General features: G+C 41.0%; 1 protein-coding gene across 1 annotated transcript in view; it reads right to left on the reverse strand.

Moving 5' to 3' along the window:
- Window positions 1-613: 613 nt before the first annotated feature.
- Window positions 614-15219, reverse strand: part of LOC116635280 — a 44306-nt gene continuing 29700 nt past the window's right edge. Inside the window, exons 9-11 of the mRNA XM_032409198.1 lie at window positions 12541-12647; window positions 1928-2040; window positions 614-1474 (exon numbers count right to left, since the gene is read on the reverse strand). Of these exons, the coding sequence (XP_032265089.1) occupies window positions 1463-1474; window positions 1928-2040; window positions 12541-12647 (232 nt within the window). The 3' untranslated portion in view covers window positions 614-1462. The remainder of the gene's footprint in view (window positions 1475-1927; window positions 2041-12540; window positions 12648-15219) is intronic.

Below are 15219 nucleotides of genomic sequence, written 5' to 3' on the forward strand. Positions count from 1 at the left end.
GATACCTAGGTCAAAAGTTATGTATTTTTCATTTTGATAGACAATGTCAAAAGACTTCTAAGGAGGCACACAGTTTTACACTCCCACTGAGTGGATATCAGTGGCAAATTTCAAAAAGGTCTTTTTTTTTTTTTAAAGCAGGTACAATTTATCAGGAGGTCTCACAGATTCGATATATAAGTTCTGAAGATCCGTTATATTATTTCAACTCTCACACTCTGTTATTGTTTACTTTTAACATGTGAGGATCTTGTCTTCCTAGCTAGATGATATTTAAGGGTGAACATAATTTACTATAAACATCCTCACCTTCACAGATAGTTTGGTTCCACAGACTTGCCAGAACTTGATTTGTACGTGGTATGAATGACAGCCTTGCCTTTTAAAAAAATACACATTCATTTCTTTATTTTTTATTTTGAGTAGGCTCCACACCCGAAGTGGGGCTTGAACTCACAACTCTGAGATCAAGAGTCATATTCTCTACCGACTGAGCCAGCCAGGCACCCCAACAGACTGGCTTTTTGTTTGGTTTTTTGTTTTGTTTTTTACTTCAAAATGGAAAGGCCTTAAGTCTTTTTTTCTTCTTTTTTATTTTTCGTGTGTAGCTTTTCCAAGTGAAATAACTGGAATCATTTACTTCTAACATCAACAATAATAACTGCCACTAATATTTATATTTGAGCATGCATTATGAAACAAGTATTGTCCAAAAATACTTGACATGTGTCATCTCATTCGGTGCTCACCAAATGAGACAGGTGCTATTCTTATCCGTATCTTATCAGGGAGAACTGAGGCTCAGTGAGGTTAACTGACTTGGCCAATGTCACACACCTGGACTGCAGCAGTTTCCCACAGAGAATTCCAGTCCATTTCATTCCCCAGGCCACGCTTTTCATCCCTGCACCATATTGTCATGGCATATAACTTTCAACTAATCCAATTTATCATCCATACATTGGTCAACCACACCTCTTCTCTTTCCTATGGAGCAGATATCTTCATTTGGTGGGGGGAGGGGTGGTTAAAGTGATTGATTAGAAGTTTCCTCATTTGGGGAATATCCCCATTTTGGGGGATGTCGTCTTTCAGAAAGTGGTTATTTCCAAATATTCCTATTATTCCCAACTATAGATATACTCATGAAAGAAGATTCTTTCTTTCTTAGATAAAGATCATGACTTCCTTCAAATTATAAATTTCACAAGCACATAAGAAGCACCAGAGGAGAATCCTACCTATTTTTACTAAGGTCAACTTGTGAAACCCACATTTTAGAAAATGACAAGCATAGCAGGATTAACACTACTTTGAAATTTCATAAATTAGTCATCAAATTTTAGAACTTGAGATGGGCTTGGTTCCAGTGAAAACAATTATTATAGAAAAAGCACTATCTTTCTACACATGTCTGGTTGGCCATGGAAATAGCATCCATAAAGATATATGGCATCCATCTTCAGTTTTTAGCCTACAAAATAATGAAGAAAAAATAATAAATTATAAAAAGAAAAAAGGAAGTTCAACTTCATACAATAGGGAGTAAACATACGTAAAGCATTACCACCTAATAGATCCCACATGTTTCATAAATAGTTTAGGTAAATTCACCATTTCAAAACCATAATAAGCTAACAGGAACCAGGATTTGGGGGGGGAAAGTGGGAAAGTTGAAGACAGGATGCAAGGTTTGCACCAACATTTGAGGGAACTATGTTGTTTCCTACTACTTGTCCTTTGATACAATCATCCATCAGAATGGACTGATGGTTTGGGATACTATTACCTAGAACCAAAATTCTCGTGATTTTATCAAGTGCAAAATCTGCTGAGGGTGGCATCTACCCCAGTTTAGTGCCCAGGCTCTGCACACACACTCTCCTGGTGGCTGCAACTCAGCAGACACAGACATCTAAGAACATACCTTTTTCTTCTTTCTACGGGTAATACTAGATTTCCTGCTATTTTTCCAAATAGATCTGAAGGTTTCTGAAGAGACTTGAGGAGTGACCATAATTTTTAAGACTGGTAGTTTGCCTGAAAGGGGAAGAACATAATAGTAAATGGGCAGGATATCTCACAACTCCATTTGATGGATTGGGTCTTAGCTTCTGAGAGGGGCATTTTCCCACATTGTTATTAACTGGGCAACTTTCCTCTCACCTAATACCTTTTCCCTATATCTTCTTGATGTGAGTGATCCATAACAATTTATTTCTATAAAAACTTCTCACTCTAGTCCTTTCTTTTCAATTCCTACTGTCATATGTTTACCTGGATAACTGTAGTAGTCTTCCAACTGATCTTCCTAGCTTCAGACTTCCCCACCCCCAAATCCATCCTGGAATCTACTTCCAAATTAATCATCTGAAAGTGAAATTCTGATCTTGCCATTCATCACCTCTAATACTTTATTAGCTCTTCATCTTTAGTGGACTTCTCTTGGTTTTGCTTGTCCAGCTTGCATTTTAGCTTCTTTCTGAAACAGAAGCTTGAGTTTACTTTGGGGTTCCACTCCCCTGTCCTCCAGGGGTGGATGGGCACACAACCCAGATCTGGCCAATTAGTGGATTTATTCTCCCTGGCACAGTGATTGGTTAACAGGTATGCATGTGACTCATGATGGTCCAGTGAAAACAGGAGAAAGGCTCTTTCTTGAGATTAAACGGGTACAATGTAAACTTATGGCCAGTGCTGCCCAAAATGCCACTGTGTGGGAAGAACCTGTCTGAGAATAAAGTCAACACAAGCAGAACTTCCAGGAGATGAAGGTAGGTAGTGTCACCTGAACCCCTAAATCCAGCTGGACCTGTAGTTAGAACCACCCTTGGACTTTTAGTTTTATAGGTCAACAATTTTGTGTATGTGTACTTAGATCAGTTTGAGTTGGTCCTGTATCACCTGAAACCGAGATTTTTCACTGATTATCCTATAAAGACCAGCAATATTGTGATTTATAAGAAATATGTATTTAGAGTATTCAGATTTCTCATATATATTTGGTCTTTGTCCATGGTTCCTGGCTCCCAAACCATTGGAATTTCCTGAGCAATAAGAGAAATGGGAGCATCTTTTGGTCTCTTAGGTGTGTGGGGTGATGGGTAAAATAGGTGATGGGGATTAAAGAGTATACGTACCATGATGAGCACTGAGTAATGTATAGAAACTATATTGTACACTTGAAGCTAATATAACACTCCGTGTCAACTACACTGGATTTTTTAAAAAGAAAACTATATTGTACACTTGAAGCTAATATAACACTCCGTGTCAACTACACTGGATTTTTTAAAAAGAAAACTTGAAAAATGTAATATTTGGTCCCTTGTTCTCAGTTCCTGAAAATGCCTTAGAGCCGTAAAGGTGAAATGGGTGCCTTGTAATTCAAAACAAGCCCCTTTCCATTACACCTGAATTTATGTTAATGAGGAGACTTGGAAAGCTGGTTGCCAGGGGAACCAACCATAAATGAATGGTTAGAACTTTCAGTCCTACCCCCTGATTCTCCAGGGAGGGGAAAGGGGCCGGAGGTTGAATCAATCACCAATGGCCAATGATTTAATCAATCATGCCCGTGTAATAAAGCCTCCATAAAAATCCAAAGGATGGGATTCAAAGAGCTTCCAGGTTGGGAAACCAGAATGCTTCCACGTGCCATCATGCTGGGCTCCAAACTCCATGAGGACAGAGCTGCTTTGTTCGAGACCTCACCCTCTGTATCTCTTCATCTGGCTATTGATTTGTATCCTTTAATAACCTTTGTAATAACGCAGCAATCTAGTGAATAAACTGGTTTCCTGAGTCATATTAGCTGTTCTAGCCAATTAATCAAACCCAAGGAGTGGGTCATGAGAACCTCAGCTTTATAACCAGTCAGTCAGAAGCCCAGGTAACAATCTGGACTTGCCATTGATGTCTGAAGTGGTTGTGGGGGGGAGGGGACAGTCTTGTGGGACTGAGCCCTTAACCTGTGGAATCTGATGCTAAGCTCCAGACAGGTAGGATCAGAATTGAGTTGAACTGTGGGCCACCCAGCTAGTATTTGGGAATTGCTTGGTGGTGTGTGGAAAAACCTACCCCCACACATCAAAATTGGGGTCAGATAATAAGACTCAAATACCTAGCATGCCATTCGGAGAGCCTGTGTCAACCCATCCTTCTGTTATTTCCCATGGCACCTGCCCTTCTCCCCCTTCCTGTTTCTCATCTAGCCAGATGTCTGGGTCCTGCTTGCAGGTCCGCAGGGGCCTCAAGCTGTAGTTTCTGGAGGTCGGGATACACCAGGAAGAGGCCAGAAGCAGAAAGGTAAGTAGGAAATATGGTGGAGAGGAAAAATAAGAACCTTAAAAATAGGACTGCATGTACTATAAATAAGTACTTAAAAATAGTACTGCATGGGGGCGTGGGGTGGCTCAGTCATTAAGCGTCTGCCTTCAGCTCAGATCATGATCCCGGGGTCCTGGGATCAAGCCCCACATCGGGCTCCCTGCTCAGCCAGGAGCCTGCTTCTCCCTCTCCCACTCCCCCTGCTTGTGCTCCTGCTCTCCCTGTCTCTCTCTCTGTCAAATGAAGGAGTGAAATCTTTAAAAAAAAAAAAAAAAAAAAAGGGACTGCATGACCCTCCAGATGGTCAATTGAGGTTGCAACATGAAAATGGTTGTAAGGGTGTGGGAACAAATCAGGCTGGGCACAGTAAAGGGTAGTGGAGGATAAGGTGGATGAATATGGGTAAGGGACCTGGAGGTATAAGACAATACAGTTTATAATTTCAGGATGTAGAAAGGGCCAGAAACTGTGTCACTGAGGGCTTGGGTGGTACATATGTGCCTGGAAGATAAGCAAAGTCAGCATCCTATTTGGATGTTTTCCTCCGGTGAGCAGTGCTTATTGATACTTGGTGTGGTCATTCTATCCTATGGGTCATTCCATCCTGTGGGTCATCACAAAAAAAGGTGTGGTTGTGGGGGGAATGTTGCTCTGATACTTCAGGGTGGGGCTGGGCCATAATAAAATCTAAGGCAATAATCTCCCAGGGGTGTGCCTAGATTGAGAGGCACTCATGTTTCCTGGGCCTAATTTTGGCCCAGTGTCTTCCATGTCTCCTTATAGAGCAAAAGGTTACACAGATGTAGTTCTGCTAGGTGACTTGAGGGGCCATGTGGAATGTCTAATAAAGACCCTGGTGTCTCACTTGGGCCATTTGGGGGGGGGCGTCACTGGCTTCAAAGGCCTTTGACCAGGTCTAGTGTAGACCAGTTGACCTACCAATCATAATCTAAAGGAGCTTGAGGCAAATACTTCTAGTTCCCTGACTAATATCTTTTCTGACCTTATTTTCTAACAGAGCTCAAATTTTTCTTAGGGCAGAAATGTGCCCAGCTAAAAATTAGGGATGGGCATGTGACATGCTTCTGACCAACTAGAAATAAGCATAAGTATGCTGGGGATTTCTGAGATTTCCTCATACAGGTACCAGTACATTCTCCTTGTCCCTTCCTTCTTCTTCTGGTCTGGAATGGAGATGGGAGGCTCTCAGTGAAGCAGCCACCTTACAGCTATGAGGATAAAATCACCTGTTAAGGCTGATGGTGGAGAAAGAGAAGGGAATGATGGGGCATGTCTGTACCTGCTCAGTCTTCCTCTACCTGATGAAGCCACTACAGCTGGCCCTATTCCATGTAACCAAATATCATCTCTAACTATGCAGAATTTAATAACAAATAAGAAGAAATCATCGTCAGGGAGAAAAACAAAGCTCAGAGTTGAAAAAAAGAAGACAGGCTCAAATGTAGAGGAAAAGAGGAGATGCAATAAGAAAACAAGGCCCAAAGTCTTGACCACTGTGAAGGTCAGGAGGGAGATGCTCAGGCTGTGAGGAATGTTGCGGGCTGGAAACCACTTGAAATGGGGTCAGTAGTGTGGTATGGGGGCCAGCTTGAGGTCTCAGAGGATTCCCACGATAGCCACACCCACAAAAGACTGTCATATTCCCGGCACACCACACTTTTGGTCATCCTTTTCACTTCTTTATAAAACTCTAGCCATTCATAAATGCTCTATATAGCGTGTGAAGCCTCCAACTCCTTAGTGGAAGCTGAGGTGATTTAAGATAGTATTAGATATTGGGCTGCCTGGGTGGCTCAGTGGGTTAAGCATCTGACTTCAGCACAGGTCATAATCTCAGGGTCCTGGAATCGAGCCCCAAGTCAGGCTCTGCACTCAGTGGAGAGTCTGCTTGTCCCTCTGTCCCTCCCCCACTCATGCACACGCGCTCTCTCTCAAATAAATAGAATCTTAAAAAAAAGATAGTATTAGGTATTGACATGGAATTACATAACAATGAATCACATGGTAGAAAGCTATCCAGTTTTCAATTCTCTAAAAATATAGTCAAAGTAATGCATACATATAGCTAAAAAACTAAATAGGGCTAAAAAGTTTATAATGAAAAACAACAGATCCTTGCCTTTCCTCTCAACACCCGCAGTCTTCTTCTCCAGAGACAACCACTTTTAACTCACTCAGCTGTTTTTCATGAGATTTACTGCCTTATTTCAAAGTGCTTTTTGTATTATTTGATATTTCCAGTAAAAATTTTATATATTGACTATTATCACTTCCTCTCACCAAACCGCCCAATAGTGATATTTCATAATTTTTAGTTAAATCAACACTTGGTGTATTGACTGGTACGGTCATATACATTTCGTTCACAGTGTTTCCCTTTCTTATATAACTTTTTTTTTTAAAGATTTTATTTTTAAGTAATCTTTACACCCAACTTGAATGTACAACCCCAAGATCAGGAGTCGCACACACTACTGACTGAGCCAGCGAGGTACCCCACTCATATAACTTTCTTCTGTCTGAATTAATAATTGTCTTAATTTTTCCTTTGCATTGTTTTCTGTGTACCTATTCTAAGTGTTTCCCCCGATTTCTTTTATTTGTCATACACCCATATTTCTTGCAAAATACTTAAGTATTTCCAATGCTCTTTCAGTTTTTACTGCAGGATTCCTCCTTTCCAAGATCTTCTATTTTTCTGTTCCAATTTGGACTAGTTCTGACCTTCAACCATCATCTGGGATTCCTTTTTCTACTTTTCTGTATTGGTTCTCCTGATTTCTGGATTCTGCATTCTTCATCTTTGTGGTTTACTCTCATTTAGCTCAAGTGTGTTCTCTGGGACCTTCCTAGGAAACAGAGGAGGCACACAGTTTGAGTTCTTGTGTGCTAAAAACATCTTTACTTTATCCTCATACTTGGTTAGGAGTTGGGAATGTATAGAATTCTCACAGAGTTGTCATGGCAGTGCCCCATAGTTTCTAGCTTCCAGTCAGAAGTCTGATGTCATTCTGACTCCCAGTCCTTCGGATGGAATATACAGTATTTATCTGTAAGTTGTTAGATTCTCCCCTTTGTTCCTAGTGTTCTAAATGCCATGGTGATATAGCTTTTATCATTCACTGTTGCTGAGCACTCAATGGGCTCTTTCAATATGCAGATTTATGTCTGTTGGTTCAGGGAAAGGTCTTGATTTATTTGATAATTATTTGATAATGCCCTTTCTCCACTTTTCTCTGGTCTCTCTTTCTGAACTATGAGTTAAATGCTGGTGTTCACAGACTGATCCTCTCTCATATATTCTCAACAACTTTTCATTCTACTTTTTAAAGACTTGCTTGACTTCATCTTTCAACATCTGTTTTGAAATTTTTATTTTGGCTATCATTTTTATTTGCCAAGAACTTTTTCTTATTTTCCCAATTAATCTTTTTTCATAGCATCCTGTTCTTGTTTTACAGATGCATTATCTTCTGTTTCACTGGGGGAAGTTCTCAGATTTCTGTTCATAGTGAAGCTTGAGGCATCCAAAGGCTGATGGGAAGCTCCTCTGTATGAGCAGGGCTTGCTTACCTGCTGGGCTTTTTTGAATGATGAGGGCATGGCCAGGAGTCAGCATCTGTTGTTCCTTTCTTTGGGGCTATTCAGTTGATCAAAGAATACTCCAGAGGCACCTGGATGGCTCAGTCGGTTAAGCATCCGACTCTTGATTTTGGCTCAGGTCATGATCTCAGGGTTGTGAGGTCAAGCCCTGCATCAGGCTCCATGCTGGATGTGGAGCCTGCTTAAGATTCTCCCTGGGGTGCCTGGGTGGCTCAGTCGTTAAGCGTCTGCCTTCAGCTCAGGTCATGGTCCCAGGGTCCTGGGATCAAGTCCCGCATCGGGCTCCCTGCTCCACGGGAAGCCTGCTTCTCCCTTTCCCACTCCCCCTGCCTGTGTTCCCTTTCTCTCTCTGTCTCTCTGTCAAATAAATAAAATCTTTAAAAAAAAAAAAAGATGTTCTCTCCCTCTCTCTCTGCCCGTCCCCCCTCCACCCCTGCTCTTGCGTGCATGCTCTCTCTCAAAAAAAAAATACATAAATAAAAAGAATACCCCAGTCTTCTACATGGCTATCAGTCTCCAGAAGCAGGGCAGACAAAAGTGGCTCAGGTAATGGTAAAGGCTGGGAGTGTTCAGTGTGTAGAATTTTCCCTAATCCTCTTTTCAGCTTCTTACTTTACCCTAATTCCAGCCATGCTGGATGTCCTGGGTCTCCTGAATGGCTGTTTAATTTTTCCAGAGAAAACTCCCTAACTGGTCTTCCTTCTTTTGTCCTCACCTCTCCTCGAATCTATTTTCAACTTAGAGTTGAAGTAATCCTGATAAGATGTGGGTCAGATCAGGTCACTCCTCTCAAAATTCTCAAATGCCTTTCCATCTCAATAAAGTTAAAAACCAAAGTCCTCATAATTGCCTAGAAGGCCCCCTGCCCTCCATGTTTACTTCTTGGAATTATTTTGTCCTATTACCTTCCAATTATTTCTCACTCCACTCCAGCCATGCTGGCTTCCATACTGGTTTTAGAACACACCAGCTAGCCTCCTGCCATAAGCCTTTGCACCTACTGTTCTGCTTACCTGGACCGCTCTTTTCCCAAATATCTACATGGCTTGCTCTCACACACCTTGCGGTCTTTACTCAAATGTTTCTTCTTAGTACAGCCTTCTCTGGCTATCCTAACTAAACTCCCCATCCCCTGACATACATGCTTGATCTCCTTTTCTTGCTTTATTTTTCCCTTAAGTATGATCCCCATCTGATATACAATAATGTATATTTTACTTCTCGTTATAGTTGGTTTACTGTCTGTCATCCACTAGCAAGGAAGACCCATGAAAGCAGGGATTCACTGCTCAACTCAAACAAGGCCTGGCATTTGTGGGGTGTCCTGATCAGATGTGCAGGCCACCAAATGTGGGCTGCTCCAATTGGGAGGAGGCCGGCAGCATGGGTGGTGAAAGAATTCACCCCAGGCAGAACAAAAGAGATAAAAGTTTACTGAATACACTGCAAGGGAGCGGTGGACAGGACAGCAAAGGAGAGACTCTGCTGGGAGGCAGTGGTTTGGGGCCAGTTATAGGGCAGAGTGAGAAGGCAGGGAACGTATGGAATTTTCCCTTTTTTGGTAAGCTTAGGAACTGTGCCTGGTTATAATTGGTCAGTTAGGGCCTATGGCTATTTCAAGGCGGTCACTTAATGAGCCTATTTGCATTCGGCTCAGTGGTCGCTGAGGGCCCTTTTGCCTTGTTCTACAGCATTTAATAAATTAATGTTGAAATAAATAGATAAGTAAGAATGGATAACTTAAATGATCCTGAAGTCTTCTGTTTTTGTTTTTTAATTAGTAAAAAAGCAACCCTTTAAGATGTAGACAGCAGTTTCTCCCTCTGCTAACATTTTTTTTTTTTTTTTTTTTTTTGGTAACAAGTGAGGTTGCTGATGTTTCTGAGAAAGCTTTCATTGTGTGTGTGTGTTCCATCATTAAAGGTAGTTCGTTAAGAATTCCTTGGTAGACAAATAAATGACTTTAGGCTGTTAATTTGGATTTCATGAAAGAAGTAGGGTTAGGATTAGAAATTAGCTTGTTAACTTGCAAATGATAAGAACACGCAAGCAATCAAAAGAAGAACATTAGTTCTATAATCAGCGATATTACTAATTGCTTTTAATGTTTAAAAGGCTACCATTAAGGCTAAATGGCAAGAGATTTCCCTAAAGAATCCAACCAGCTAACCCTGTTTTGAGGAGTCTTTCTTGGTGTTCAAACTAACAATTGTAAGTGCTCCATCAGAAACATGCCATAATTATTTTGGTTCAAAATGTGGATGTATTAAAGCTACTCATGATATATACTACTATATATGGGGGAAAAATGCTTTCTTGAACTGTGAATTGTTTTTTAATGCTTTTTAAATGAGAATCTGTATTTTCAGGTGGCTATTTCATAATTACCTTCCCCATTTACACAAATTGAACCATTTACTAGGCAAGCACAATGTTTTCCAGAGCCAAATAAGTACTCGATGAGAATCATTTTCCATCAAATCAGCTGAGACTGTCCATCATTTGCACTCACTACAGTAATGATCCGAAGACTGCCTGCAGCCTTTTATAATGTCTTCTGCTAAAGCAGGGTATGGTGAGAAAGTGACCACGGTGCTAAGGAAAACCAAATGAAGTCATTAACCTGCTTTCAGCTTATTGAGCTTAAAGTTCAATTTAAATTCATTTTAAAAGAATGATTCCATTGCATTTGAATTCAACTCAAATGGACTAGGAAGTAGATGTTCTGTTTCTACAAAATAAAAGGATAATTCAAAAATCTTGAGATCATTTGGTTGGCTGTGAAGAAATGATGATGCAGTGGCTTCAGTATAAAAATGTCAACATTGGGGCGCCTGGGTGGCTCAGTTGTTAAGCGTTTGCCTTCAGCTCAGGTCATGATCCCAGGGTCCTGGGATGGAGCCCCGCATCGGGCTCCCTGCTCAGCGGGAACCCTGCTTCTCCCTCTCCCACTCCCCCTGCTTGTGTTCCCTCTCTCGCTATGTCTCTCTCTCTGTCAAATAAATAAATAAAATCTTTAAAAAATTAAAATTAAAAAAATAAAAATGGCAACGTGGTAGACAGTAATATTGTAATTCTTTTCTCTAAAACTGCCAGTATTAGGAAAAAATGCAATCTAAAACTATGCTGTGTCTCTAAGGTCATTTTATCGAGGAAATGATAAAGACCAACGCTTGTACTACTTAATTCTCTTCACGTAACCTGCCAGATAATGCACCAAGATTTCTCACCCCGCCTTTTTTTATTTAAATTCAAATTAACATATAATGTATTACTGGTTTCAGGGGTACAGGTCTGTGATTCATCAGTCTTCTAGAAGTCTTTCCCCTACTTACTTATTTATTTTTTTAAAAGATTTTATTTATTTATTTGACAGAGAGATAGAAGCACAAGTATGCAGAGAGGCAGGCAGAGGGAGAGGGAGAAACAGACTGAGCCCGAAGCAGGACTCGATCCCAGGACCCTGGGATCATGACCTGAGCTGAAGGCAGACGCTTAACCAGCTGAGCCCCTCAGGTGCCCTCTTACCCCCTTTTTAAACACTGAATTTGGATGTTTAAATCTGTTTACAATGTCTTTCACTGAGCTTTATTTTAAATGACGCTTTCTCATCTTCTGTCAGCAGTAAGAATGACTATCATTAATTCTGGTCATGCATATTAACGAAAGGAGGAGGGCAGGGTTGGCCAATGTTAAATAAATAACTCATTCCATATGTGATTCTCTCATTTTCAAAGGATTACATGGTCATAAAGGACCCTTCATGCTCTCCCGATGTCAATCACAATTTAAGATGGTCCAGCAAGCACGTCAGAATCTTTAAGGGATGTCGCTTGAGTTTTCCAATTGCTGTCTGGAGAAATATCTGCAGTTTGGGTTGTGGGGGAGAATAGAGAATAGGAGAGGGTCCCTCAGAGAATATTCCTTACAGTAACCCTCCTCTAATCTGCGCTTTCTCTCTCTATAGCTCCAGTTACTCATGGTCAGGAAGCAGATGGTCTTCCCTCTGAGGAATCATCAGAAGGTCAATAGTAGCCTAATGCTACTGCGTCATTCCCCTTACTTCATCTCCTCATGCAGGTTTTGTACATCATCACAAGAAGAAGAGCGAGTATGGTACAGTAAGATATTTTGAGAGAAAGACCACATTCACATAACTTTTATTACAGTATACTATCATAAGTATTCTACTTTACTATTTATTATTGTTAATCTCTTACTGTGCCCATTTATAAATTAAACTCTCATAGGTAAGTTTGTATAGATAAAAACAACATATATACGGTTTGGTCCTATGTGAGGTCTCAGGCATCCACTGGGGGTCTTGGAACATGTCCCCCATGCATAAGGGGAGGCTACTGTGCTTATGTCAAAGATGACATATGACATCATAAAAGTTCTTGAACTCTGTGCAAATCACTGAGCAAATGGATACAAGGGTAGGTGGCTTATGACAGTGCTCTTGGTCATCACTTAGCTCAGGCCAGTTATTTAATGAAAAAAGTAGAGCAAGCTGTGAGTAGTATAGCATTTAGGGGTGAGTAGATGTGGACAAGTGGAGGGGAACACAAACCACAAACACCCTACCTGTCTTTCTGGCTCTCAGTGCTTCAAGAATGTCAGTAACAGCCATTTCTCCCAGGACATTGTTTCCGAGGTCAATTTCCCTTAAGTGAGCAGAGGATGTGATCAGGCTGGCCAAAGAAAAGGACAAATCAAAATGGGATTGTGTCAAGCATGGTTACTCAAAGAAACTCAGTCCACTTATTTTGGAGTCTGATCTCTCTTCTTAGGTCCTCGGCACTCTCCTTGACAACCCCCTTCCAAAGATGATGCACTGACCCAATTTGAAACTGAATCCAGGCTTCCAATTTAATCTCTCTAGTTTGGATGCCTCTCCTAAGTAAATTGGTAGGATAAAGACTTTTAGTTGCCTTAAATCTTCCATTCACTTATTTATTCAGAAGATATGATGTGGTATTGTGCAGGGCTTCCCAGTCTTTTAGATTTTACGCACCAGTAAAATGTCAAAAAGCTTGGGGGGGACTGGCTTGACAACTTCTAGTATGTCAAATAAATAACAGTTCTCACCTAGCAACACTATAACAGAACACATGTTTTTACACAAAATTAGAAAGGGCATAGTCTCAAAATAAAGGATAGCTTTGAAAATTAAGTAAGTTTAGCTTTATGAAAAATGAATACTCCATCTATCTTTTTTTTCTAATCTCTTTGAGGATTATTGAAAATTCCTTCATGTCCCAGCACTGGCCTGCCAACTGGTCTTTGAGAGTCTCTGGCATCATGAGTAGACATGGAATCGGGTGAAGTCCTGGGCTTCTGGTCAGCTTCTACCTCCTGTCAACCGTGTAATCATGGGCAGGCCATGTGCCCTCTGGGGTCTCATCTTCCTCATCTGTACCATTAGCCCCCAAAATGGCTCTTCTGCCTATTTTATAAGGTTGTGGTGAAAACAGAATGAAGCAGTTCCTATGAAAGTATCTTGCAAAATGCAGTACCAGTGATGTTATCATATTGAGTGCATGCTTACTAAATGCACATGATATGTGTAACATTGCAGATTAAAGGAATATAACACATGGCTTCTGCTCTGAAAGATATTATCATATGAGTTTCAATAAAACAATTATGAGTCCTTACCATGTACTGGGGATGTGAAATTTCAGTTAAGATCAGTAGTAAATACAAGGTCATTCTCCCTGTATACACTTTCTATTGATTCCGCAGCTAGAATTCAAGGGTGGGGCTCAATGGTTCTGCCAGACTCTCTGTCTCAAAGGTCTTGCTCCCAAGGAAATAGCCTATCTAATCAGGACTTGCCTGGCTTCAGCTTCCTGAACTGCCTGCCTGTGTCCCATTCCTTCAGATAAGATGGGTGAGAGCAGGGATGCTTCAGGAGGAAGCAGGCATTCTAGAAGGAGAAGGAAGAGTGTTGAAGACAAACTTCACAATTCGACAATTCTACAACTAAGTCTGATTTCAGAGGCCAGGGATTTAATCACTACACTACACAGCCTCACATGAGCTAGGGTTTTATGGAATATTCACTATGCATCAGATGTGATCAGGGCCACCCACATGCTTAAGCACTTGTGCCCAGCACAAAGGGGTCCTCCAAAGGTGTGAGTAGGGCTGAAACCTGCCAAGCTCTGTTTGTCAAGTTCTGGGACCAGAAGCATAGACCTAGAAAGGGTAACCTCCTCTGACTCATTGGCCAGAGGTGGTGCCTCTTTTAATTTATCTGTCTGAAGGGGCTCTTTTTCTAATTTGTATAAAGGTGCTAGCTGGAGCCCTAAGCACTGTATATAGCATATTACATACATGATCTAATTTAACCCTATAACACGCTCTTGAGTGAGACGCTATTATTATCCCCATTTTTACAAATGAGGAAACTGAGTTATAGAGAAGTTACTATAAAAATATATATAGGTTAAAAGTAAAAGGACAGAAACAGATATACCATGCTAATATTAATCCAAAGAAAGCTGAAGTAGCTATATTAATATTCATCAAAGTATATTTCAGAGAAGGGAATATTACCAGAGATTAGAGAAAAATATTACCAGGGATTTCATAACGATAAGAGTCAATTCTTCAAGTGACTTAATCTTTTTTTTTTTTTTTAAGATTTTATTCATTTATTTGACAAAGGGAGACACAGTGAGAGAGGGAACACAAGCCGGGGGAGTGGGAGAGGGAGAAGCAGGCTTCCCGCCGAGCAGGGGGCCCAATGTGGGGCTCGATCCCAGGACCCCGGATCATGACCCACGCCGAAGGCAGATGCCTAACGACTGAGGCACTCAGGCGCCCCCAAGTGACTTAATCTTAAATGTTTTGCACCTAACAACAGACCTTAAAAATATATGAAGCAAGGGGCACCCGGATGGCTGTCGGTTGAGTGTCCGACTCTTGATTTTGGCTCAGGTCATGATCTAGGGGTCTTGGGATCGAACCCCACATTGAGCTTTGCCCTCAGCGGGGAGCCTGCTTGAGATTCTCTCTCTCCTTCTTCCTCTGCCCCTCCCCCTGCTTGCATGCTCCCCCACCCCGCTCTCTTTCTGTCTAAAAAATAAATAAAATAAATATTTTTTAAAAATACATGAAGCAAAACTGATTAAATTGCAAGGAGATGCAAAGTCATAATTATCCCTCTTTCAATAATTGATAGAATAAACAGAAAATTTGTAAAGATAGAGAAAACCATAACAATGTTGCCAACCAACTGGACCTAACTAACATTTC

This window comes from Phoca vitulina, unplaced genomic scaffold, assembly GCF_004348235.1.
Source record: "Phoca vitulina isolate PV1807 unplaced genomic scaffold, GSC_HSeal_1.0 scaffold10, whole genome shotgun sequence".
NCBI classification, from domain to species: domain Eukaryota; kingdom Metazoa; phylum Chordata; class Mammalia; order Carnivora; family Phocidae; genus Phoca; species Phoca vitulina.